Source organism: Aptenodytes patagonicus, chromosome 6 (genome assembly GCF_965638725.1).
Source record: "Aptenodytes patagonicus chromosome 6, bAptPat1.pri.cur, whole genome shotgun sequence".
Lineage (NCBI taxonomy): Eukaryota > Metazoa > Chordata > Aves > Sphenisciformes > Spheniscidae > Aptenodytes > Aptenodytes patagonicus.
In genome coordinates this window covers 55,367,797-55,395,108 of record NC_134954.1, presented here as the reverse complement: position 1 = coordinate 55,395,108, position 27,312 = coordinate 55,367,797, and the positions used below count along the sequence as shown (strand labels likewise).

Genomic DNA, 27,312 nt, shown 5'->3' with positions numbered 1-27,312 from the left:
TAGGCTTCACTTGTTATAGATGGATTTCTTGTGATGTTTCAGATCAGGTATCCGGTCAGCAGCCAAGCTGAACAGAACATTGCAGCTTCAGAACCTCAGACCATTCACTGCACCCAGAAACAATTGTCGTGCCTGTGAAGATGGCAGCTCCGGTCCAAACACACTATTTTGACTTTAGCCTCACATTCTATTAACACGGACACAGACAATTAAATTAAGACACATTTTCCTTTCTGCAAAGAGCTCGATTTGCTTGGCTACCAACCCATCAACTTAGTCATTTACAGTTAGTCTTCAATCTAGTTGTAGTTGTCCAACGCCTGATAGATGCACTCTGGCCAAGCATTACATTCAAGGATGTACACCCTACTGCTCAACAGCATCTTTTCTTTGTTTCTGTTTAACAGAATTCTTTCAACCTTCTCTACAACTGCGTATTAAAATAGGATTCTAAGCAGCTCCAACTGAAAATGTTTGCTTTGGTTGGTAACAGGTGCCTGTACAAACTTCAAATTAAAAGCATTAGCTGCTCTCATGTTCTATTCTCATCCTTTAGCTGGTGTGTGTGATCCCATGCCTCTTGGTCCACATCCATGTCATTTTAATGTCTTCCTTGCTCTTAGAGATCTTCATGTTGTATGCCACAATATGCTAGGGCACAAATCACAAGTAGCTGGGAAAAACTAGGGCACTGATTACTAAATATACTTCCCAAAAATGGAGACATCCAGTGGTTTAACATCTTTCAGCTGCAAGTATGAGAACTCTTGCCTTGGCCTTAAAACCTGTAGGCACAACAATATTTCCAAATACTATCTGGTGATGCTTTCCCAGCAAAACTGCTCCCTTCTCCAGGTACATCTGTAGTCTTAATTTTATTCTTCTATGGAATAAATAAAAATTATATCATCTATAATAACTAACGAGATCATTTTTACTCTCTCTCTTCTTTTTTCTAGCCCTCCTTTACTTATGAAGACCTGGAGTCTGAAGTAGACCAAAAATCCCACTGTACTACATGGATATCTGCTGCTTCTTCGAAGAACTCATGACAGTAAGTCATAGCGCACCTTTATTGGGGTCTGCTATTTCGTCTGCACAATTACTCTGACATTCATTTACTGCAATATCCTGACTTTCCTTCCCTAAACATTTTGACTGCCATTCAAAAAGCAGCAAGGGGATTGTAAGTGGTGTGGCATAACTAGTTGCCTTCTGTTGGAAGACATCTGTAGTACAGGTAGCCGAAACTGTAAGTATTCTTGGGCCAAAAAAAAAGTCTGTTTTCCCTGATGTAAGGCATCCATAACAAAAATTTACTGTTGTCTAACTTGGGCTTGCAGTTGCTAGAAACACTTACTCGTTACTTGAGCAGAAATGTTTTCTTGTTTGAACAATGAATACACAGGTCAAGTTCATCAACAAGAGTTTTTCTGGTAGAATTTAATACGAGAGTATAAGAAAAAATGAGTCTCTAGATATACAATAGCAAGATTTAAAAATGTCTTACATATATATGTCAGAAGAAGGGGGAAAGAGAATGTTTTTCTAAACAATATTGCCAGCTAGTAACAGAAAATCTCATTGAAGAGTTTCACAGTACTATTGTGTGTAGACATGTCAGTTAATTATCAAGCAAGTTCAGTTACAAAGACAAGAAACCCTAAAATTCAAGCAAGGTGTTTTTAGTTTTAATCTCTGTTACTTAAGATGATATTTGCCTTCAGGAGTTCACATAGAAGGGCAATGTACTTTTAACATACGGGACTAAGGAACATACAGTAGTATAGTTCTGTAGTCAAAACCAAACAAAACAAAGCAAGGTTATTTGATCTTTCCCCCAAATCAGAATAATTGGACTCCACCAATTTGTTTGAAATAGTGAAATGTCATGTAGACTTGTATTACCACAGATGGAGATTAAATTAGTCCTATGAAATAATTTTAGTCACCTTGGCAGAGAATACAAAGGTTTGAGAAAAAACGTGACCCCCTCCCACCCAAAGTACAAACAAGGAGATTCCTTTCACAGGGCAGCCTCTCTGTGGCAGTTACAGATCAGCATGTTGTATAGGAATGCTTAAAACATGGACTCAAATATCACAATGAACACAGACACTAGAATCTTGGGAGAGTTACAATTTTCAAGTCTGTCCCTCAAGACATGGTGAAATCTAGAACGTAAGCCCCAGTCAGAAACTAGAAAAAAACCCATTACCTCTTCATTCTCACCATTTTCAAGTGAAGGATGAAGCGTTCTTTTGCAATTAGACCCTGAAACAGATCTTTGAACTACCATGTGGGTCTCCCCACCCTTGGAATTGGCCCTTGATTGGAGGCAAGAACAAGGTGGAGAAGGAAGTGGTAATACACACTGACAGGGGACTAAGATATATGAGAGAACAGCAGTGAACAAATGTTCATCAGCTCTCTTTATGAATTTTTATTTACTAAAACGTTCCTTGAAGGGTTTCAGCATTAAGTTAACACTGTTATTTGTAATCAATAATTGACTCTCTGCTAGAAAAGTAATGAGACCTCTTTGAGATTATTGCACAAAAACCTGGCAGCAAACCATTAATAACCCTTTGAAATGCACATATAGATCAGCTTCTGAAACTGACTTACAGAATGTCTCTAAAGTACAAAATAAATACGTTGTTAAAGAATAGAAATACTATTACTTTTATTTAAATCAAGTCCAGCAAGAAAATATTTTAATATGGCAAATACCCGAGCACTTGCTGCATGCATCCATAACCTAGCTATTTCATCATGAATGTGATCATATTTCCACCCCCTCCCCAAAATGTATAACCTTGACAAGAAATGGAAAATAGATAAAATATAACATGAAGCATTTTCTCTTAATATTATTCCCATTTTGGTATTTAATGCTTAATCTATAAATAGACGCTCTCAGACACAAGAATGCTTTAGAAGTGTGTTATTGTGCTGTTTTAAGATTAAAATATTTTACATGAATAAGTCCCAAGCAGTTCATTCTTTAATCATACTTCCAGTGAAAAAAAGTTTCTTCTATTTCATTAAGTATCAAAACTGGAATTTGCATTTTATCAGTAAAGTGACTATATGCTGATGACTACTTTAAAATATATCTTGTTCAAAAAAAGTATTGCTTATCTGAGTGCTAGGTAAATACTATATACAGGTAGTCAAAGAGTAGATGAGAAACGTCATGTAGTGCTACTGTTAAGAAAAGTTTTTAAGTAGTACAAAAATTTCCAATAATTTAGGTCCTGATTTTTTTTTTTTGTGTGCGCTACCAGGAGATAATTAAAGATTAAAAAAAAATCAAAATACATATCCCAACTACTCTCAGCTGAAGGAACAAAACCATTTTTTAAAGAGAAACAAACTATTGCATGTAATTAAGATTTTCTATTAATTACAAATTTAATTTAACAAAGTAATATGGAGGCAGCATGTGGTAAATTTAAATTCGTACAATCTGTTAAAGTAATACACAATTGAAAATTAATGATCTGAAATTCTTAGAATGCTTTAAATCTGATTTCAGCATAGTGCTGAAATATTGTTCAGTCTTGAAGGCTAAAATCCAGAATTTTTGCATCTCATTCTAACATAAGCAAAGCTCATCTGCACCTTCTCTTAAACCTTTTTAGCAGCATAGTCAGCTTTATAAAGAGAAAAAGGCAAAATATTACCATATTTTACATATTCTAATAATCTTTCCAAGGCATCAAAGGACCCAGTTGAAATTCCTATAACAATTGACAAAAATATATTAACATATACTTGCATTTACACTTTCAAAAATTTGTAGTTAGTATTAAGTTGGCCTATGAAGCAGTAGTAAAGTGCAAAATATTTGGTATAATATCTAGTGATTAGCTTTTGCTTCTGTGGAATACAAATGAGTAAGCCTGGCTCTTCCATTGACAGATATGGTGTTTGATGGAGGACCAACCTGGAGGTGGGGGCGGGGGGAAGAGAAAAAAAAAGAAAAAAATTAACCTAATTTTTCAGATTCTTCTCTCTGTAGTATGTTACACAGTATTATTTCAAGGAAACAGAAATACTGCTAACTTCAGTTAGCATTTTTCTCATCGCAGTGAAAGACCTCCTATATGATTTCTGAACAAAGCACATATGCTACAGAAGTAGAAATATAAGAAATTACTTAAAAACATATTTTATCCTATCTAAAAATTCCGTGTATAACTATTCAAAACACACATAATTTTTAGTCCTTCTCCAGACCCGGTTGCAAAGAAATACTTGAAAAAAACATCACTAAACCAAACACTTCTGATTAAATATTGAATAGAGCTGATTTCTAACAAAAATCTGCTAACACTCCTTTATACCATGGTAATGTTTCTTTTATCAGGAGCAAACTATAACTTCTAGGATAGATAGCAAAGACCTGATTTTCAGGGGAGCTGCATAAACCAACAACTCTGACTGGAGTTAATGGGAGCTGTGGATGCTCCACAGCCATGCGAACCACATACCACAGCGCACAGTTTACTAAACACAATGAAAACATTCTGAAGAGAAAAATGGTTAAAAAGAAACCTCACTTGACCCATTTTAGGTTAGTAATTACTGAGGGCCCTATTGAACAGAAAAGACCAGCATCACAAAAGGCCACATATCTCGGCATTGCATACTCACAAAATAAAGTAAAACAGCGGGAAAAAATGAAGAATTTGGCTAGTGGTGCCAGCATTTTATTTTTTTAACGATTCTCTCACAGAGCTGAAAGAAGGGAGAGTACAGTAAGATGTAAAAAGAGAAGCAAGCACCTGACAGACCTCTTTCACAATTCAAATGGATCAGGTTAGTACTCCTTTTACTGAGTGCAGCCCGATAGTGGAAGCTATGAGGTGAATGCATTTAAAAAGTCCTTTCAATGCTGGAAATCACTTTTGGGTGCTAGTAAGTTATTGATACAAAATGCTTCATTTCTCTGTTTGTCCTACTAGTGCCAGTTCTCCATGTTAAACATGAAATGAGACCATCTTTTTATTAAATTTGCCATAGACCAAAAAACCTCTCTTTCTGCTGTCAGACATACCTGTACCACAGCACATGTGCTCTGGGTAAGAGTGAAAAGAACAGCATGTACAATTTTATGTTTGGCAAAATTTCAGTGGGTTCTTCACTGCATTTTTGTGCGTGTGTTTCAGGTTTTCTTTGAAGCCTGTTTCAGGTTTCTGTGTTGCAGAATGCTTTTCTTTATGTTTACAGCATCTTCATTATTATAATTTTTCCTTAAAAAGTATAGCCCTTTCCTCACCCCCAGCCTCAACAGATACTATACTGAGAAAGAACATCTCCCACCCACAGAAGAGAACGGGAGGGGAAAAAGGACTTCAAGCGTCATCTCTCTCTTCTTCCCCATGCCACTCTTGTACCTAGACCGATAAAGACTATGTGGGTCAAATCTACCCTAAGAACATTTCTATTAGAAAAGAATGAAGAACCACATAATGAAGTTTTCCTTTGTTTTCTTTCTAGTAGAAATAGACTTCTTGAATTTTGAAAAGCACATTATGAACTTTATTTTTTAAAAGTTATAAGCTACTGTGCCAACAGCCATGCCTATGCATATATCCCCATAGAATCATAAAACAAAGTTCACACACTATGCAAAATAAATAAAGTTCAGTATTACTCAGAATGTAATTATGCGTTGGAGGAAAAAAAAAACCTTAATAAAAATATATGCAAACAAAAACCAAACAGTATTTCTGGTAGAACAGATAGATTTGACCTCTAAGCGACTCTGAACAATACAGCATTTGCTTACTCTTACCCTGTTTTTAAAGTGGCTGTGCTTAGTGACATGTAGTTAGAAGTAATACTACGGTGTACTATGTACCACTTTTACCGACTAGAGGCCAAAACCAACTTGAGCATGCTTGTAACCTTTCTGGGAAACTGAATCTTCCTATTCAGTGTAGAAATGATGGGAGGTCTACAAGTGTCAGAGAGGCTGTTGCAGTGCTACACTGAAACAGAACCTCACGTGTGAATGGATTGTTCTACTATCTGACCATCCACTGAGAGATTTTGACCCTAGGGAATCAAAGACTTCCATAAAACCAAAAAAACCCCTCACATCCACCCACCACACATAATTCGTTTCTTTCAAGTGGGACAGGAAAGAGAAACAAAAACTACTGAATTTCTTTAACCTTCTGCAATGAGAAATTATTGCTCTATACAGAACGCAAAATACTAATGCTGGGTCAAGAAAGCTTTGTGTGAGACTATCATTAAACTATCTGGTTACAAATTTAAAACAATACAGATTTTTAAAGTGTGCAATGTTTTACCCAATGAGAGAAGTATAGGCAAATTTTAGGAGAGAGAAAAGAAAAATTAAGCCACAGTTTTAACCTGAGGGGGTAGGGGAAGATGGTCCTACCAGGACTGTTGACAAAACACTGAGAAATATCTTGCTAACGATACCAAACAGCAGCAGGAGGCTTGAAGTACACTTAAGAAGAATTAAGGACCTGGTAGAGTCTAATAAATAGAAAAATACAATCTTCAGAACTTCTGTGCGTTACCTGCCTGCAAAAGATTGCAGCTACTTCAGGTGTAGGGTGAAGCTGCTTAGCATGCGTCTAAAACCATACCACTTCAAACCATATAAACATAAATAATTGAGTATGTTCCTGATTTTATTAAAGAGATACTTAATTGATAGCTTAGAGATTTCTAATTCATTTCGGGAAGGTTTCCGACTGGATTTGTACTGTTTGAAAATACGGACATATGAAGCTTTGCATGCGCATTCACCAGTTTAGTCTGCAAAACTGAACACTCTTCCCTACCACCCTTCCCATTGTTAAGAGACCTCCTGGTAGCACTTTGTGCCAAAGCTAACTGCTTTTAGTGTCAGGCATTAACATAGTAATTTTGAAGGAAGTACCATGAGTTCATTGTTATGGATGCAATGATGAAAACTCACCCTTTTCAATTTGGCAGCAGCTTCTCCCGAGCGGATTGCAGCCAGCAAGCTCTGGTGGATCTGTTCTGGGTCAGAGCGCTGGAACGTCATCGCGGTTTGTCTCTTAGTGACAGGGGGTGGGTGGTCAGTGGAAGCACCTGACTGCGCCTGACTCTTCTGCTCACTATTCACATTGCTGCCTTTCTATAAAGGGAGGAAGTGGGAGGAAAACCAAAACAAAGCCTTTTAATCTGAATTAGTCATAAATGGAAAACTAAGTCAACATGGCACGAAGTTGCATATCAAACTGCCGCTGTTCTAGTGTTTGCTTCATTCAAGATTTCAGAGATCAGCCACATTTCCAGTATAGCACATAGTTTCTCCCTCAGATAATTATGCCAGCAAAATTTTATACCCCTGTTCAAGTGTGTTTGTGCCATCATCACTTGAAGCCAAACTGATCACGCTACTCAGAATTAAATTTAAGAAATCAACACAGAGAACCATAGAGAACAAATCATAAGCACTCCCAACATAAAAATAGGTATACACAGTATAAGTGATTCTATTTAATTTACTGTTCTTCGAAGTAGGGTTTGCTAATTATGGCAAGAAATAATTATTTCCAATAATCTGAATGAGGTAGTTTTCACTTTAACATTCCCCGTTTTCCTGTATTTCATTATGACGCTGTGCTACTGCTAGACACCACAAGGTGTTTACACCATATGAATACAGCGCTTTCTGATCAGGGAGCAGTTCAGAGACTAGCCTCTAGACAAGCCACACTAGATGACAGTGGATCAACAGTCAACCAATATTAGAAATAAAGTTTACCTTATCCATTAGACTATTTGGTGACCCCCCTGTTATAGTCTGTAAGGAAGGGTTTTTCACTTGAGGCACAGAGGTAGCTGAGGAGAATTCAGCTGCCGAAGCAGCAGAGGAGAGTTCAACAGGAAATTCCTCTCTCGGTGCCTGGCTAGTGATTGTATGTGTCTTATTGAACGACTGTGACCTTTTCACTGCGGATGAGACGGCAAGAGCAAAAGGGGATGGTCTCGAACTGGAATACGGCTTTGGAACTGCAAAAGTTCTTAGAGTTCTTAGGTTCAATGGTGCTGGTGGACAGGAGGGAAAACTTGAAGGTTTATTGCTTTTAACAGGAGAAGTGGAGGATTCAATTTTTTTTCCATCATCAACCTTTTCTTCATCTGCTGGAGGAGAGGAAGTACTTGTTTTAGGTAAAGACCAAGAAGTGGGATCAGGTGACGAGATTTTTTTTTCCATCTCTGTATTTTTAGCTTCATTTTGAATAGAATTAGGAGCACAAACTGTACTTCTGGCAATTGCAGATGTCACATAATGACCTGAAGCTCTTCGTTGCATCTGCAGAAAAAAAGAACTAGGCTTTGTTGTAGGACTTAATGCATTTGACTTGTCCTGAGTCTCAGAAGCATTTGTATTATCCAAGCTTAGCATCAGTGGGACACGCTGTTTGGAAGACACTGTTTCTGTCCGATTGCTGTCAGTAGTAATCTCAGCTCCAGACATCACAACATGTTCAGAAATGCTGTTCACTCTGTGCAGTAGATCGTTTGCTGCTGCAGGTTCATTCTGTGAACCAACCTGTAAATGACCCACACTTTTTGGAAGATGAGGAATTTCAGCTTGCACTATGAATTCTTTGGGGTCTTCGTGCTTCAGAGAGTTTTCCAAAGTAGATACCTCTTGATCCTTATAATCTGATAGCATTTCTGATTCCCAGCTCTTCATTATTTCTAAGGATTTTGGAGGCACTATTTTATAAGTAGTCATTCCGATTTTTGGTATGTAATCTCTTGTAATTTCGTTAGCGGGCTTGGGTTTAGGTTTGGTGTCCTGTCTATAAAGAGGGTAACCTTTTACAGGAGAGCCATCTGGAGTTTTTGCAGTTATTTCTGGTGAAGCAAAATTACTGCCATTTATACAAACATGACTCTGATCTTTTATGGGAATTACTTTTTCATGGGTAACTTCTTGTCTCTCAAGATTTTGTTCTGTTGAAGTATCTTCATCCCCTTGTATTCCATGCATCACCTGAAGAAGGGGGTTGTTTGTATCTGTATTGCGTTGAGGGACCAGTCCTCTGAATGTGGATGATTCACAACCCTGAGGCATAATAATTTCTTTCGGTGTAGTCCTTCCCAAATTGGTATCCGATGGACCTGTCTGGATTGCAACATCCTGAGTTTTTACTGTGTCCAAGCTGGTTTGATTTGTTTTCTGATCTTGCTTTTCTACAATCAGTTGAGGATAATTCCTGTGACTTACAGAGATGTCATTTTTACATGCCTGGCAGTTTGATAGTCTGTCAACTTCAAGCTTGTTATTTTCTCTAAAATCTACTGTTCTAATTTCGGCTGTCTGAAGTTCTTTCCCTTCTTCTGTTTTTGGAAGGAGTTTTGTATCGCTGTGATCTTTAACTTAAAGAGAGATTCCAAAATTAATACAAATGCCAAAAAGATTCAACCTTCCCCCTTGCATCACGAAGCCCTGCATCCAACGTATTTAACTACAACGACTGGCTCCTCACCGATATTAAAATTTTCCTTAAGTCTTACTTTTAAAAGCTATTTAAAGATATACTTATCTTTGACTAATATTGCCAAATAATAGTATTCTAACCCAGGTATTCTTCCTTAATTAACAGGCTACTGGTGCCATGCATCAACTTAATAGAAAAATCTATTCTAGAATAATTTAAAAAGTGCTAAAGAATTTCAGTTCATTATATAGGCATCAGTGACTCAAGAGCTCAAGGACTATTCAATATTAAGTTATATGCAATTTTTATTTAGTTCCACACCTTTGTGGCTTCTCTTCTTTAGTTTTAACATTACAAGTGTTATTTGTCAACTACACCTTATGTATTTGTACAAGGGAACAATTGGAAAACATATGGACAAAAGCAATTTTCCAACTCTGTTTTTCCAACTGTTTAGCAGGGCTGATAATTCAATTTTCTACCCCCAGACTAAACACATGTAGTCCTCTCCAAAACACAGGAATGTTTGGGTCAAATTGTTTTAAATACAATATTGGGAAAAAATTAAAAAAAAAGAAGTCTCATTTCAAGTATGTTATAAAATGGCAGTTAAAACTTATGTCACATATAAACAGGACTCGTGCAGTATGTTGTTATGATTTATAAACAGAGGTGCACTGAATATAAAAGACTATGGAAGGCCTGATATATAAATCTGAAAATCAGTGTCACAAAAGAGCAAAATAAATCAGTCAGGTCACTAAATCCATGGAAAAATTTATGGTCCATTAGATACACAGGATGTCGTCATTTCTTTTCAAATCAGCTTGTTACTTTGTTCTATTTGTATTTAAAAATATTTGCATTTTCATGCAGAAAACTCATGCTAATTTCGTAAGCAAAGAACAACGAATGGCCTCTCCTTCCCCAGTGCAGTGCCCATGTCACACCACGTGGCAGGATAACCTCTGCGTCGAGCCTTCCCCCTCCTCAGCACTGCTCCACCCATACTGCCCTACAACAGCATGATGCAGCTTTGACTACAGCTACAAGAAGTAATAAAAAAATATTAAAAATAAAAACCAAAAAAAGCAAAACTGCAGTCAATTCTTGTCACCCCATCTCAAAAAGGATACAGCAGAGCTAGAGAAAGTACAAAGAAAATCTGATGATAGCAATTCAAGAGTTGACTGTATTGTCATTTTTTTCAAAGGAATCGAAAAGTTCTCTTCAACCTTGTTTTGAAGTATTAAAAATGAGTGGGAACTACTCACCATCGTTTTTATTTTGATCCAAAACTCTAAGCTTCCTGTCTTTTTCAAATGCAGCTTGCTCACTGCTTATCTTAGTCTGTAGTCCTCTGCAAAGCACAACAGTACATTAAATATGCTGGTATCATTCATTTCAGTAAACACAAGAAACGATGCAAGAGAACTGGCAATATTCTCCAAACACAGATGGACAAAATAGAATCACTCTGCCAAACATTGGAGTACTCAACAGAATAGATTCTTTTACTTTTTTTTTTAAAACAAGAGGAAATGCTGCTATGATATTTTACCAAAATGACATGCAGCTTCACTCTCTTCTGTGTAAGCAGATGATCAGTTTTCCTTTCCCTTCTCCCCCTCCTTTTGTTTACTCGTGCAGATTGAACAAGCCCCTTTCCAGTAACAACTTAGTTTCAGCGAAGCCATAACGGTGATGGTTTATCATTCATATAACAGTGTTCTTCGTGTGAAGTGTTCTGATACCCCCAATATTTAAAACGTGTCCTTGATTTTGTCCCCAACACTATATACAGGAAGCTGCATGAGACGCTGACTGCATATGAACATATGAACCGTGCAGTACAGACTTTTCAAAATAGTAATGACAAATGTTCTGTCCCTTTCAAGAAATACCTTGAGAACAACAAAGAAACATGCATCAGACATGTTACTTGCATACTAAACATTTTGCAAATGCATACAATTTCTGTCCTCAGATCATGGGGGAAAAGAGAACTGCACAAATGCTGAATAAACCCCTCATCTTTTTTGGGGGAAATACTAAGTCCTTGGGTTAAAAAGGTAAATGAAAAAGGCAAAAATGCTTACAGTTTCTCTTTAAAAAAATTATTAGAACTTCAAACTTACATCTCTCTTTAAGATACTTTTCTGTAGTTACAAATACTGGCATTATAAGGATTCCAATTCATTTGCCACATCAAATGTATTAGTTGTCAGGAACCAGTGCCTTGAGCTGAAAGATCTGCTTTGAATCATTTGAAATGATAAATTCCTCAATAACCATCCATCCTTATGTTGCTTGTACAGTCCAAAATATACTGTCAGTGTCCAATAAACCACTAAACAGGAGCATACGCTCTCAAAATTATTGTTGGAAGAAAGTTAAAGCTCAGTCCTGCACTCCGAACTCTTGCTTATCTCCATTCCCTTGAACACAGCTGAGGGACTGAACTACAAGTATTCACAACAGGCTGAACTGTTTAACAACAAACTCCAAAAGCCACAGAACACCACAAAGTATCATTAGAGAAATCAGTGGTTTTGACTGGAATATTACACATATCCCTAGTTTGATTAAAAAGCACTTCTTCAAAGTAACTAGATCTTATATAAAAGACCTGAATTATCAAAAGGTTTCCAGAAATACAATGTCAGAGAAACCGTAGTCCTCATTCTGGAATGCCTGTGACATTTCAAGAAAGAAAGGATTGCCAAACTCTGAAGTTAAGGCGTAGTGCATGCTAGATGATACTCACCAGGATTATAGGCCATGAAAGGCTATTACAAGTTAGTGGGGGGAAAAAGAAACATCCCCTGGACAACTGGGCAAACTGGCCCAAAAACACAGGTCTGATAATTTGCAAGTTCAAGACAACTTAAAAATAACATTTGATTGATCCTCCTCCTCGTAGATCCCCATAGAGCAGACACAATATTTGACAGGACAGAGCACCAAAGATTTTTGCAAAGCCCCATTTGGCCTTGGACCGACAAAAAAGACCCTTGAAATAAAAGTCAAAGCTCTCCATACTACCTTGAAAGTTCTTGGCTACTAGAGCATTCACACATTTTGGCTTCAGTACAATAATTGAAATAGTTCTTTCAATTTAAATTGGGAACAGTAGCCAGTTTAGTTGCCCCAGGGAACAGAGAAATAGTGAATTACATTAACACAATGGGACTTCTCTAGACAATCAACATTTATTTCAAGCAGGCACTAACTCATGTTGGAAACCTGCTGAGTCAGGTGGTTTAACAAACATGCTGAAGGGCAGCATCACCAGAAGGGAAAAAGAGCGGTTAAGGAAACTAATGTGTTTATTCTTTAAAAAGGCAGAATTAACTTGTTTTCCTGAGAGCAGACGGGTCGAGACAGGTCAAGACAACATGGCTTATATGGGTAACATAAGGAAAAGACAAAGGAAAAATTAAAAGCAAAACAAATATGCAAGCAATGGATAACTGTGCCCAGAAGAACAGAAATGGCCGATCTACCTGTTTTTTCCCAACTGTAAGAATGAATTTGTAAATTCTCATTTAACTAATCAATCCAAATTTTTTCGCAGCATGCTGCTCTAGTAAATATGCTGGGTATTTTAGAGCCAGGCTCAGCTTTTCTGGGGTCTGACCGTTCAAGTAGTAAGGAAAGGGAGGCTTAAACAGAATAGCCTGCAGAACACTTCTTTGTCATTTTTGTTGAAAAGCTTCATGAATTACTGTGCACAGAAGAGTGCTACAGTGAAAGCTAAGCATATTAAGCTCATTCCTCTCTCACAATTCTCTATTCTGTGCTCCACAATGAAACAGCACTCTACATTTTATTTGCCTCCCCCATTCCCTCCCCAATGCTCCTTTCTTTGTCACAAAATGTACTTACTTGCCATCTGTGCTCATATTTTCTTGTTTTTCTTCCTTGAAGCTTTGTGAGTTGTCTACAGAAACACTGCCAGGAGCTGGAGCTGATGAAGCAGGATCATTTTTTTCAGTTTCCAGTGGTACCTCAGCAGAGCTGAAGGCTGCAGTAATCTCTCCTATCCCGAGAGAGGTATTTGTACTTTCACTGTCCTCTCTCTGTTGCACACTCATCTCTTCCTTTTCATCAATTTCCTCCAGGTTGTATTCTGAGCTCCTTACACCTACACTCACAGAAAGAAAGAAGGAAAAAAAAAAACCACCCCACCAAAAAAGAAACCCGAAACAACCCACAACTCTCAATGCAGGGTGTAATACAAAGGGACTAGGGAAGTCAGCATAAGTAGTTTGAAGAAGGAAAACTGAAACTTCTCTTCATAATTCAGGTCAAAAAAAAAAAAAGACAACTCAGAGTTTTAACTTCACAGTATTTTCTGGTTCTTTCCAATTCTGTCTTTTTACACGTGAGAATATGCTCATCGCCATGCTACTGTCCATCTGTTTCTGCATCTGTAACTACTGTATAACATTTTCCTTGTTTAAGCCAAGTGCTGGATTAGGATAGATCAAAATGTATTTAACAATATCATAATCCCAAATTTCATGGAGGTAGACAGTTTATTTTACCCAGATTTCTTAATACGTCTATTAACTCTCCAATGAGGTTTAAAATACACGGTTCCTTTATATCAGAGTAGGTATGTTAGAGAACAAAAGAGCAAGCCAAATCTCAGTTTTGCCCATGGTTTGAACAAGTTTGCTCACCACTATCAAAAATTTCCCATAATTACCTTAAGTATATTAAAACATAGTTAGAAGTGTCTTGTGCAGTGCCCTGTGTTACAGTAGAAGTGCACAAAATTAAAGTACATAATTATTTTTTATGGATTAACACTTTTCTAAGTTTTCAGCTACAGCATAGTTAAATTAAAAGGTTTAGTTACTGGATTAGAACACACATAAGTCAGTGTACGTAAAGTTAAGCTAATAAATCCGCCTATTTTGATTTCCGGAGGGACTAACAATCTCTAGCTTCACTTCACTGCCAGGAATCTTCCTACAACAAAATGATGATTCACATTTTTCAAGTATTAGTAAGTAGACCACACAATTAATCTCTTGGCTTTGTAACTTGCATTCTATAACACAAAGAAAATAGTAATCCCATCTATATAGTGCAATATGGTGCCATGGAAGGCTACTGGCAACAACTGAGCCATACAAGCAGTGCGCTCTGCCTGACCTGACCAGGGTATTCCTGTCAGTTCTGCATGCACCAATACCTGTTAGGTACAGGCCTTGCACTTGGGCAATTAGGTTTCAGACTTTTCTAAGCTGTACCAGTAAATTTCCAAGTGTAAACCAAGGCTAACAATGAAAACAAAATACTGGCTTTAAGCAAGCAATGCTGGAAAGTAGCAGATCCCAGAGTACGAAAAAACTTAGATTGACTTTTTTTTGTACAGGCTGGTATCCTACAATGCTTCCAGTATTTCTCTAGAAGTACACTGTTACAGAAACATAACGGAGGACTGTATATATTGGAGAAAATCTCAGTACAGAACAGAAACTTCGATCTTTCCAATAGGGTCATTAGTTAAGGGTTCAGTAATACCAAAGTTACTCATTCACAGTTACAGAGCAACTACAGAAGCCAAACATTTTACTATTTAATTCTAGTTTTTTATATTGCACTCTTGTAATAATGCTTTGTAGTTACACGTTAAGCAATGTGATCAACGTGTCATAGCGCTGAATGCAGAGGTGATTTAGATCCCCAGGGAAAGAGGGGCAAGACTGCAAAGTGGTGCAGGTGGGCTCCTTCCATGTGATTTAAGCATAGGTACATACCAATATGCCACACTGGTATTAAAGGGACTCCTTAAGGATTTACTATTAGTAAGGGACTCCTCTTCCTTTCTCCCCCTCCCCCCCAAACCCTTTCATCTCCATCTAGAGAAAAGTCATGCCAGCAGCCTAATATTTTGGGAGATGATTTTAGTGATAGCAGTACCATTTTATGCATGCAAAGATAAATATACGTCACAAGGCACAAACAAAGCGTAACAGAATGTGGGCAAACATCAAGCCTGCTGAGACTATTCCACAGCCCATAACCAGCTCTCAGGAACACTGTCTCCTTCACCGATGAGAACTATTATGCCATGGGCCTGAGCCATCAACAGCCACAGGAACAAAGGCTAAAGACCTTCAGTCTAAATACTCTGTGGAAACCTGAATTATACAACAAAGCACAGCCAGGACTTCTGACAAGACAAATGGAAGCATTCTGGAGTTGCTATGGCTTCATGCCCAGCCACTGCTGTCATCTCTGTTGCTTTTCCTCTGGAGAGAAGTATAACAAAGGCTGAGTTGTATCTATACTGATGGGATGGAAACTTAGCTTGGGTTGGTAGGAGACATTGCTGTCATTCCTGCTATGTGAAATTCTGTCCTTTGCTGTGCTAGGAACACTTCCAAGTCTGGGAGTGGACTAACCTGACCTACAAATGTGTAATACCAAACAAAAACAACCCTCGCGCTTTTTCCAAAGTGCTCTACTTCATTTGTCAGCATATCAGCCTTGCTTGGAGTTAATTTCAACTTGTGCTTTTTGATCTGTTACTGGATCTCACTCCAGACCCGGGCCACCACTGCTGCAGCAGAATAAAGTCCGAATGTGCTTAATACATAAACAACACTTAACAGCCATCCTTCACTTACATCATGCAGTTAACTCCCCAGAGGAACAGCTCAGATTTTGTGACTTGTTTCCAAACCCTCAGTGTAGTTTTTATATGCAACATATCGCTAGGAAGTACTTATGGCAATACCGGCTAAATACTGTTGCCTTATTGCTTATATACTCTATATGTAAGTACATATATAATATAAATTTCACTTCTGTCTGTGTATAATTTCTCGTCTGTGAACATTAGCCATTGAGTTTAAATTCGTCCTAAAAGAACATTGTTAAAGTGTACAGGATGACGTTGTGAAGACATACCTGATAAGATGACTGACATACCAACTGCAAGTCTCCTTTGAGTCAGTAAGAATACTCTTTGCACAACAGAGAATAGGCGTCTGACACTGCTCTGTGAGCCATTATGCTTGTAAGCACCAAAGCCGGAAAGCCTGACTGCATCATGCAAATCTGCCAGTGTTTTTGCTCTTGACTCTATAGTACTTAAAAAGGTTCTTAAGTGATACTGTAACCAAGAAGATTATATCAAGGGATTTGTTTGATGAGAAATTATTTTAAAATCTGTAATTTTTTAATTATTTTTTATAAAACACCATTTCACCCTCTTCCTCAGAAAAAAAGACTGAGCATTAATTAAGCTTTGGGAAGGAACAAAAATCATAATTGAGAAAAAAAATTGTTGTTTGTGATCCCAAATGTTCAAATTAATTCTCTCTAAATATTTGTTCTAGTAGATGTATGCCTTCAAACTACTTTTGTCAAGGTACAGTCTGTTTTTACACCATGGGAAAACTGTCATTTCACAACAGAGATGTTGCCTATTCCAAATGATATAGCACAGTTCCACTTGACGTACACGTGTCTATTAGCTATGCACTACTTAGACACCAAATAACATTTATTGAACATTTGAAATGGTTCATTATAGGGCAGAAAGTAACACTGTATTTGCTAAAGTAGCAAATCCATAACAGAACTCCTTTGGGAATGCCAGTCACAGCTGAACAAAAACTCGCAATGCTTCCAGAAGCCTGACAATCAAAGCAGTATTAATCCAAATGGAAGGAACTACTGAGTTTATGTAAAGTTAAAATTATGTCCAACTTACCAATTAAAGACATATTGAACTACTTTATCTATTTAAAACAATACCCAAATCTACATAATTTTCAGACTAGGAATAGGATGAGTGTACTGCAATTATTTTGCTGCAGGTGAATATTGATTCTCACAGCATGATGGGCTTTGCTAAAAGGACCCTTTATAAATAGGCCTCAGGACAGTTTCAGAGATGCCACCAGAGAGCAGCAGTATCCCATGAGAAAAAGAAAAAAAAGGCAATGAAGCTCTGCTATGTGACTTGTCTCTACATTTAAAAAAAAAATGCATTGCATTAAGTCTTCAGCAAAGGACATTGCCTGAAGACATCAGCAGCAGAACTAGAGAATGAAGACTGTCACTAACTGCAGAAGTAAATCCTAGGGCTCAACACAGACTGTTCTAAGCCCAGTGAAGATGATTCCATTTTTCTATTTCTTTCCATTACAGCTTAAATTAAAGTATTTCATTACAAAACTCAAATGCCTCAAGCAGAGGTTCCTAAATCTATGGAAAAGCAAACAAGCCATTTCTATGAAGTTCAGGACTTTTTATCTATGCAGCACTCGGACATTACAGTGATGGGAAATGCAGAAATTCTAGCATGGACCTACAGTCTTAAGATAGAAAGAAGCTCAGGAAAACCAAAAAAACTTGATTTTAAATCATAGTATGATAACTTTGCTCATCATCTTAGACCCATCACATGTAGATAAACACAGTTTTCAACACAGAAAATTAAGTACTAATAAACTTCATTAAGAGCCACTCACTTAGAAGTGACTACCCTCCTTCATCTGCTACAACAACTAGGAAAAGGAAAGGTTACAGCTTCGTCACATCTTCAACCTCAGACTACACAGTATAGCTTCATACTTCCCATTCATTAAGTTACATATTATTTCTATTAAAGGTCTTTTCTGACAATTTACATAAATTGCCCTAAACAGAAACCAAGCCCAAATTTACTCATTACTGATCTTTTTTTTTTCCCCCTTTACCAGAGACCTAGGATGGCAGGTGACTTTTTCAACTCTTGTTGCAGTACATTTGCGTTTTACCACTCCAACCAATTTGATTTGCATCCCAAATAAAATAGCTGGAAAATTACTTAAGAGTTCCTGTCAACTAGCACAGAAACTGAGTGTTTAGCCTCATATAATGCCAGTGGCACGCCACATGCTTAGTGTTTATATATTTCATTCTTAGTGAAATACAATGAAGAGTGACTTTTCCAGACTGCACTGGCACTGATTATTCTAAAAGCTTTTAAAATTTTAGAAGACTCCTAGATGCCCTATCTTGTATCTGAACCCTACAGTCTGATGCTTACAAACAACAGTACTTAACAGTACAAACTGCATAAATTAGAAGTATTATGTTCAGCAGCTAAAGAATTGTATTTTAAACAGCTATACTTTTATATATCACATTTTTTCCATAGCACCCAACAAATGATTTAATTTAATGTATAAACAACCATTTTTACAGTTTGTATTTACAACTTATGTTTTCAAAGGCTGTTCAGATGCAAACCAAAAGGCAGTCACAGATTTGCTCCTACCCCTAGGTTATGCAGGTCAAGGGCAGCACAAGGAGGGGTTCTGAAAACAAGACTGGGCTTTAGCTTTGGATAGGTTTGTTATGAGGTATACAAGAATCACAAGAGTTCTGGCTTGTTCTTGTCTACAACTTGTGGGGGAGGAGGGAAAACAGGGATAATGTTTAGGTTATTAAATGTAAAGCACAGAGACCAATACAAAATATATTGTATGTGTTTCTGTAGACAGTAAAACATCTGTATTTTAGAAAGCCATATTTGTATTGCAAAGGAAAAGTTAATTGATCTGAAGCGTTAAAATTAGTTCTATGCTTAGGACACATCTGTAGTACAGTAATTTATTACTATGAATTATCATAGCTTGCTATGAAGTAAATTTTATCAAGGCATTTGGAAAAAGAACCAACCTGTTTCAGACCGCATTTCGGTGGCTCTCTCTTCCACTTTAGTAGGGGCTGATTCCATTGACTCTGTTACTGCAAAAGGTCAAGTGACAAGCTTTTTTTATTGCCTCTCAATTTCTGCACCAACAAAAGTTCTAGATAAAATGTTAAATTGTGATCTTATAGACTGGTGAGTTCTTCAAGAAATGCCCCTTCTCTTAAGCAACCAGTGTTCGTTGTCACATTTCCCAGATATTTTAATTTCAACTCTAAGGTATTTTTGAACCAGAGAACTGAATTTTTGTTCAAACAGAAGAATTACAAAAGAACAATACAAAACTTTCTCTAAAATTCTTCCTCTCAGTCCATTTCCTATTAAACCTTCTCTGATCCAGAGGAGCTAATCTTTTCTCCCCTAAAGCTGTCCACCTGATTAACACAAAAACAATTGCTATAGTTAACCTAACTATAATTAATTTGTTATTTTCTGCTTTTTTTCTGATCTGCGTGCCCTAAAGCCTGCCTACTTTCTCACACTACATGAGCCAATCTCAAAGTAGTATTACCGCTCCTTACAGTCTGAAGATGTTTGGCACTCATATTTTAACTTGAAGTTCTTATCTCATAAGGTGGTATTTCTTTAATGTTTAGCCAAATTGCCATACTTTCTGTCGCCTCCCAATTAAACAGCATAAAAAGATTACCAGTCTCATTACTGCTTTCACTTTGATCTTCTGGTGCTCTAGAGGGTGGTGAGGGTGCTTTGCGCTTCATCCTCCGTAGAGAGGAGTTCACGGAAGCGGTGTCACTGAGCGGCAGAGAACCTTTCCGTACTAATCCCGGAGGGCCCTAAGAAGGGAGACAGGGGAGGAAGAAGATTATTAGCAATCAAAGAAAAACAGCAAAATAGCTGTAGTAATTATTCTCCAAAGTATTTATAATACACATTTGGGAAAGAGAGAGTATATACCTATTACCAAACATACTATGTTTTTCACCTTAATTCCTCCGAGTAGATTTAAAAAAAAAAAAAAAAGATTTTTTTTAGAATAATTGAATATATTCACAGAGGTACAAGATACAGCGGGGCCGGGGGGGGGGGGCGGGAATCAGTTGTTAATATATAGTATAAAAGAGGATTTGAATTCTTTTATGCCTGAAGGCTATTCTATAAACCCCAAATAATTCTTTCCTAAAAGTAGCTAAAAATCATTGTGGAAAGAAGCTTCAACTACACCCCGCTGCAATGACATGACATAATGTTCCCTTCTCCATTCCTTCAACAGCAGTCCTAATTGGGCTGTATACATAATTATTAGGATTTTGCTTCTCTATTTGAAATGCCTGAACTTTTATAGAATTTTTTTTGAACGCCAGCTTTCAAAACTTATCTTGGAAAGTACAACTGTCTTACAATCATAATATTACAATTAAACTTCAGTAAGTAAGTTGTAATAGCAATAATTGTAATACCTACTGATGTTAAATTGTAATAATGTCTTCATTATTGTAGGAAAAGACAAAAAAATTTCTTAATTCACAAATAATCAGAACCGTTAAAAAATGGACAAAGGCTACCTACTGAAGACTTCATAGTTTTTACGATACAGCAGTCCAATTGCATTTTAAATCGTTTTTGAAATATGTTCCGTGTCTCAAAAAGACAGTGGCTGTAAATTTGCCTGCCACTCTTAACTGCAGTTTGCCTTATGCTGAAGAAACCTTGTATTTCCACATCTATTAGAACGGTAACGTTCCGGATCTCAGCAACAAAGGAGTGTATTTTGGCATTAGACACAGCTGCCTATTTCTGTAGTAATTCTGATCCCTATCACTTGTCTACTCGACAATATAATAAAATCCAGCAGTGACATTCATTTCTTGCTGGAAGGATCCACACAGCAACTGGATATGGGGTCATCTTCAGAGAACTTCTCTGTGCTTCAATGAACCAGCCCACTTCACAAAGCAGAATACTGAGGAACAGAGATAGCATAAATACACCTACAAATTTTTGTTTCACTGATGACCCTTTCAAAAACATCACTGACAACAGAATTATTGACCATATCAATATCCGTGGAATAAGATACTTATCGTTTAGAAAGCTACCACCAAACAAATACACATCTTACAGTAAGGGTGTAACAGATGTTACACATCTGTACACAATCAAAACTGTAAAGAAAATTACTCACAAGAGACAAGATACTGGCACAAGATGTCTGTGAAGCAGTGTTTGGCAGCTCCTGTTAGATCTCAATGGAATACCTGAATGAATGAACTGGGACGGTGAAAACCATCCTCTGAGCTACCCTGGGCATACTACGTCACCTGTTTTGTCCCACCTCGATGTCAGGTATGACAGATCCCTGAGATACTTTACTGCACTGTAAGGAGCAACACTGTCCAAAATGTTCACACAATTCTACCTATCACTTTAATGCCAAAGCAAGCAACTCAAACCTTTTACAGCAAAGCAGGACTCTGGGTTTTAAGGAGAAAAAAAACAAAAGAACATTTCACCTTGTGCTTCAAGAACAGCCGAGGATACGGACATAGCACTCCACTCCTAATTAAAAACACTTGCATGCTTGAGTAGTTTTTAAACAAGTCAGTTTCTAGATTAAAACGTCACACGACAAAAATCACTTTACACTTTTACAGTTTCTTATTCACAGTTCCCAAACAGTTCTACAAGAAAATGAATGAATAGTATTCAGCATCTGAATTTATGCAGGAGGGGATGTCAAATATAGTATTATTTCCCCAAATGAGGCTTTTTTTATTGTTAAATCATTTTCTTCCTTGCTGTTGGGCAGTTCTATTTTTCTCCTCTTTGGTAGCTGCAGCCCCTCCGTTCTGCACAAAGACACTGTTTCTCTGTTCAAAGGTCTGCACCCTCATCTGCTTCGCACAGGCTCCCTCAGCTGACTTGGCTGGCACAGAGTTCTGCGCATACTCGCTCAGCTAAACAGATGTCACCAGAGTTCCTGCTGCACAGAAAAAGTATGTGTGTAGGGGGGAAATAATGTTCTCAGCGTAAGAGCACAAATGCTACTAGAAGATTTTTATAAGCCTTTCTACTGCCCTTTGCATCCAAAGAAACAAACGATTTGCAAAGAGAGATTTTGAGAAAGTACTAAATGTTCCAGTTAAGGTTCAAGTGTTGAACAGATTTTCTCAGGAATTATTCAACATATGAATATTAAGAGCTTTCAAATCCTAACAAAGGCTGTAATGTGAAAATAGTACTTTAAACAGATGGGAAAAAAATAATGTTATTAAGATGTATCTGACAAAGTTTTAGAATATACATCTGGGTGTTCATGTGTCATACCAACTGCCAATGATAACCAGTGCTTTATCAGTTACACTTAAATTAAAAATCATGTTAGAATCACTAAAGTAATTAATTGTGCTTGTGCAGAAACACCAGTGAACTCTGTCATAACTTCCACAACATATGTAGGAGTTCTACTTTTGACACTGTACATCCTCCTCATCCTCGAACAAGCAAGGGTGGATATGAAGCTTTTTAGCCTCAAATGCGTACCGACAAATTTGGCACCAAGTCCCACACCACCCCAAGCAGACACTTAGAGAGGCCAGTGTTTCCAAAGTTCCAGCCTCTGTAAGCAGTGGCAGACATGATGCCTGGCCTTTCTTATAATTTCAAAAAGCAAAGGAAAGGTAATTAAGCCACAGTAATTTTGCAGCTGGAATGGAAGGCAAAAAAAAAAGTAGTTGGGAAAGAATGTAGTGGTAGTGGTGCACTTCAGTGTGCTGGAAAGCATACCTCACACCAAGGGTCACTATATACACATTTTCATACCACCAGTACCTACCTCTTTTGCTCCATAGATAACCAGGTTTAACAGAAGATATACAGGCGACTAGGATATCAGGCACATTGCTAGTCATATTGCTAGTATTTCTTTCTTCCCTTTGTACAAATATGCATGCAAATGTACGTTCAAGGAGTAACAGGGGAAAAAAATTATATTTGCTCTTAACAATGATTAATGCGCTCAATTTCTATTACGTGACTTAAGCTTCCCAAATACGTAGCCAAAGTACTACAGAGGAAGTAATATACCTCTGACCTATTGGAAAGAAAGGACATACAGAATATATTTGGAGAAACTCAGCTGGTGTTATTCTGTCCAAACACCCGATACTATTCTCTCCTACGATTTATCTACATACTGGCCGGTACAGAACTAAGTACAATAAGGGGACAAGGTTATGCATTTGGTATACCAAAAAGTAGATGCATGCAATCTTCACCACCAATTCTGAATGATACCAGAATCATATCAAACGATCTTCATGCAAACTTCAGCAAGAGCAAACAGGTAGTCCTGAGCGTTGTCTTCTCTCAGGTAACACTGGCTCTATTCAAGACCTCCCTGATGTTCATAGGGCTTGCTGCATCATTGCCCAACTTCTCCTTTAAAGGGCTGACCGTCAAGTTTCAGGCAACTGAGCCTCTGGTGTAACTTCTTAAGTGTGGAACTCGTGCCTCCCAGAAATCTTAACTAAGCTGTTCCGTGACAGTGGCTAATAAATCTTCTCAGAAATACTTTATGGTTTAGTTGCTTCCCACCCTTCCCCCATTCTCCCATCTTCTCCTTCCCTTTCTTTTCTAAGGCGTAGACTGGAGATTTCAATTTCTTTAGAAGTTAACGTTGTGTAAATAAAAGCAAGCTATATTTCTACAGTTGAGAAGTCCTATCCATCACTTAAAACTGTAAATGTTTTGACTAAAAATCTCCACTTAATTGTTCCTACCCAAGCATAGCTTCAGTATACTCCTTTACAATAACTGAAAACAGTGTAAGGAGACAAACGTTCATGGGAAAATGAAGACATCACAGTCTAGTTTTTATAAATAAAGCATTAGGAATAAAATCAGCAATGACATTTTGGACATAATCAAATGCATTTCTTTCTTTTAAAGAAGTGTTATTACTTGAAAATTGCATCCACTTCTATGAAAACTGTGAAGATACACATACTGCATTATACAACAACACTTTGCAAAAACCCTTGAGAGTCCTCTCTACTTGCAAGTGTATTTAAACTTGCTAGTTCTAAACATACTTCTGGCAAGAGCCATCTTGCCCAAAATTAGAACTGACAAACAAGTGAGGGATTTCAATATTAGAAACTAACATGCTCATTTCCAATCTGATTTAATGTAGAAATTTGCTGGACAAACATTAACTATTTAAGCTTACTAGTCATCTTCTAAGTCTCATATAGAATGAGCAAATCATGCTATGTAAGAACTTGTAAAAGCTACCCTTACATCCATTGTACTAATTTCCTCCCTAAAAATAGGAACAGATCTCCAGAAACTAATTCTATAATCACTCTGAAATTGAGGCAGAAAAAATGCCAATCCTCATACCAGAATGTAACCGCACATATAAAGAGAAAGCAGTTTCTTTTTCAAGGGAAAAGAAGTGGAGAAGCTGTAGGAGGTAAACATTAAAACCCTTTTTCATACTGTGAGAAATTGGACTACAATTTGAAGACAGACAACAGTGAGAACACTGTTCCCTTAAAGTTGGCTCATTTCACTGTTGTCTGATGTTACTACTTTGGCATGTTTCTATCAAAACCAGGCAAACAGTTTATCCAGGCAAAACTGACTTTTCACTTTGTCTTCCTTGTGGATGTTACAAAAGAGATCTGTCCATAATAAGGCGCATGCAGAAGGTCATCCTGGCCCATAGAAGAAATAAAGTATGTATCCAGTCTGCCAAATAAACTGAAGGGCAGGCTTCAGAACTTCGGCGTTCTTCAAAGCAGTATGATTTGCAAGGAAATGCTTCTTGTAAGGCAAAAGCAGATAAAAAGTAACCCTTAAGAAAAAAAAAAAGGATATCCTGCGTTTTGTAAATTAGCTTAATGGGACACTGCAATAACAGTGAAACTCCCAGACATACTAAATAGCCCAGCAAAAAAAACCAATCAGCCTGGTGAGCAACCCAGAAAAGTCTTTAAATCCTCCCAGCAGGACGCATATTTTCAACAGTGGAGAATATGAGAGACCAAAGTCTTATATTGTTTACAATGAAATAATTGTGGTCTAGTGTGACCATTGTACTTGCTGCACTACTGAGAATTGACCTGAATTAAACAAGTATAAATTGGTTACTTTGGGTTGAGAAAACATTAATGCACATGACACAGATGATGAAATGCTGTGCAACCATCAAAACTGACTTTATTCTACAATGCTTATATGTTTCATTTCAAATTCTGTATTTAGGATGTCAATCCTTGCAATAAAGACTGATTCTTACTATGTATTTAAATAGTGCCCAATTTAATTTATAAAGTTGCAAATCCTGTAAAGGGCATTTTTATTTAAATAAAATTATTTTACATTGTCCCTCGCCTAGCACCTTATGTTTTTAAGGGAACTGTCCTTTATTTTACAGTTAAGTGAAACCAGAAGTCTCAATAGCTGGAGACACCTTTTTGTTTATTTTAGAGACTTCAGTGGAAGCTCTGAGAAACAAAGCTTCCAAATCTTCCCCTTGCCAGCATTACTCAAGCAGTGCTTGATCTCACAACGAAAACAAGTATTTGTTGGGTTCTGTTAGTGATGAAGCCCTACTATATTTTTTTCTGTTCTCCTAATTATGTGCATACAATTTTGAAAATCAAGAGTCTGACTCACCCACATGAACAGAAAAGTCTAAGTTGGAAGGGACCTTTAGAGATCATTTGGTCCAACCTTCTGTCGAACACAAGGTCTTAGATTAGGTTATTGCAGGAGCCTGTCAAGACACAGCTTGAATATTTCAGGTGAGGGAGCTTCTACCACTTCTCTTGAGCAATGGGATTACTCCATTCTAGATAGAGAATTTCACATGCATCTTTTTTAAACCTCATGCCATTGCAAGCCTGTCACTGTCTCCCTGAATGGTGGCTCTTCTGGTCTGCCTACCTCTCCACCCAGTTTGGTGTCAACTTCAAATTTGTTGAGGGTGCATTCAATTCCATCATCTAGGTTGTTCATAAAGATATTTAACAGTATTGGACATACTGCCAACTCCTCAGGAACTCCACCTGGCAACCAGTCTGACTTTGAGCCATTAACTACTACTGTTTGAGCCGGTTTTTGTCCTACCTTATGGTTCATCTGTCTAGTCCATACCTTACTGGCTTTTCAACAAAAAAAACGTTGTGGTAGACTGTGACAAACACCTTGCTAAAATAAAGGTAGATGTCCTCGTCCTTCATCCTTGGACTTCTGCTTGCCACTAAATTACAAAAGCCTTTCTTGTTGTTCTTGACACCTCCTGCCACTTCGAACTCCAGGCTTGCCTTTGCATTCCTAACTGCATCTCTACATGTCTAAGAAGTATCTCTATATTCCTTTTTGGGAATTGCTCTGTCCCCTTTCCATCCCTCACATGCTTACTTTTGCACTTGAGCTCCCTCAGTAGCACGTTTAAACGGGACTGTTTATTTTTATGCCTACTCCTTTTCCCACTTAGGTGAATGGACCGCTCTTGTGCTGCAGGAAGGCTGTCTCTGAAAATATCTCAGCACTCTTCCAAGGAGCAGCTTTATCCTCCAGGGAAGTCTCTCATAGGATCCCTCCTAAGAGTTCCCCGATCAAGTTGAGCAATATGTACTATGCAGTCCAAATTCATTCATTAGATTATATTTATTGGAAAGTAGATATTAAAAAGACAAAATATTTTACATGAATTAATAAAATTCAAAGCACAGAGCAAATATTTGCCCACGTTTAAGTCCCAAGCTCTGAATTATCTGATAAATGACTGTGCAATCAAATCAGAATGAAACAGAAGTCATCTTAAAAAACACATGCCAAAGGCTTCTAAGGGAGCTGCACAACGTAGTACAAATTAGAAAATACACACAAAAATATAACTTAATCTGGACTTCTGTCCTTTCTTCGTGAGCTATTCAACTTCAGTCAAATCACTTCAGATGAATAAGAAATGTCAGTACAAAATAATAAATCTAAGCAATTTTGTTGAGTGACAGATCCTAGCCCAGCAGTCACACATTACTGTTAGACATAATAGGATATTAATAATTTAAAGCATGTTGACATTAATAAATTATTTTCAAAAAATTTGAATTCAATTAAAAGACAAACATGATGAGG

General features: G+C 37.4%; 1 protein-coding gene across 6 annotated transcripts in view; it reads right to left on the bottom strand.

Annotated features, from left to right (window-relative positions):
• Window positions 1-2,658: 2,658 nt before the first annotated feature.
• COBLL1 (cordon-bleu WH2 repeat protein like 1) overlaps window positions 2,659-27,312 on the bottom strand; it is an 86,934-nt gene continuing 62,280 nt past the window's right edge. For 4 of the 6 annotated variants that reach the window (XM_076342740.1, XM_076342741.1, XM_076342745.1 and 1 more), the window contains 7 exons: window positions 19,853-19,997; window positions 19,173-19,241; window positions 13,365-13,623; window positions 10,751-10,836; window positions 7,787-9,414; window positions 6,971-7,153; window positions 2,659-3,952 (listed from right to left, as the gene is read on the bottom strand). In XM_076342740.1, the coding sequence (XP_076198855.1) occupies window positions 3,866-3,952; window positions 6,971-7,153; window positions 7,787-9,414; window positions 10,751-10,836; window positions 13,365-13,623; window positions 19,173-19,241; window positions 19,853-19,997 (2,457 nt within the window). In that variant the 3' untranslated portion in view covers window positions 2,659-3,865. The remainder of the gene's footprint in view (window positions 3,953-6,970; window positions 7,154-7,786; window positions 9,415-10,750; window positions 10,837-13,364; window positions 13,624-19,172; window positions 19,242-19,852; window positions 19,998-27,312) is intronic. The other 2 variants (XM_076342742.1, XM_076342746.1) reach the window with 2 other exon arrangements.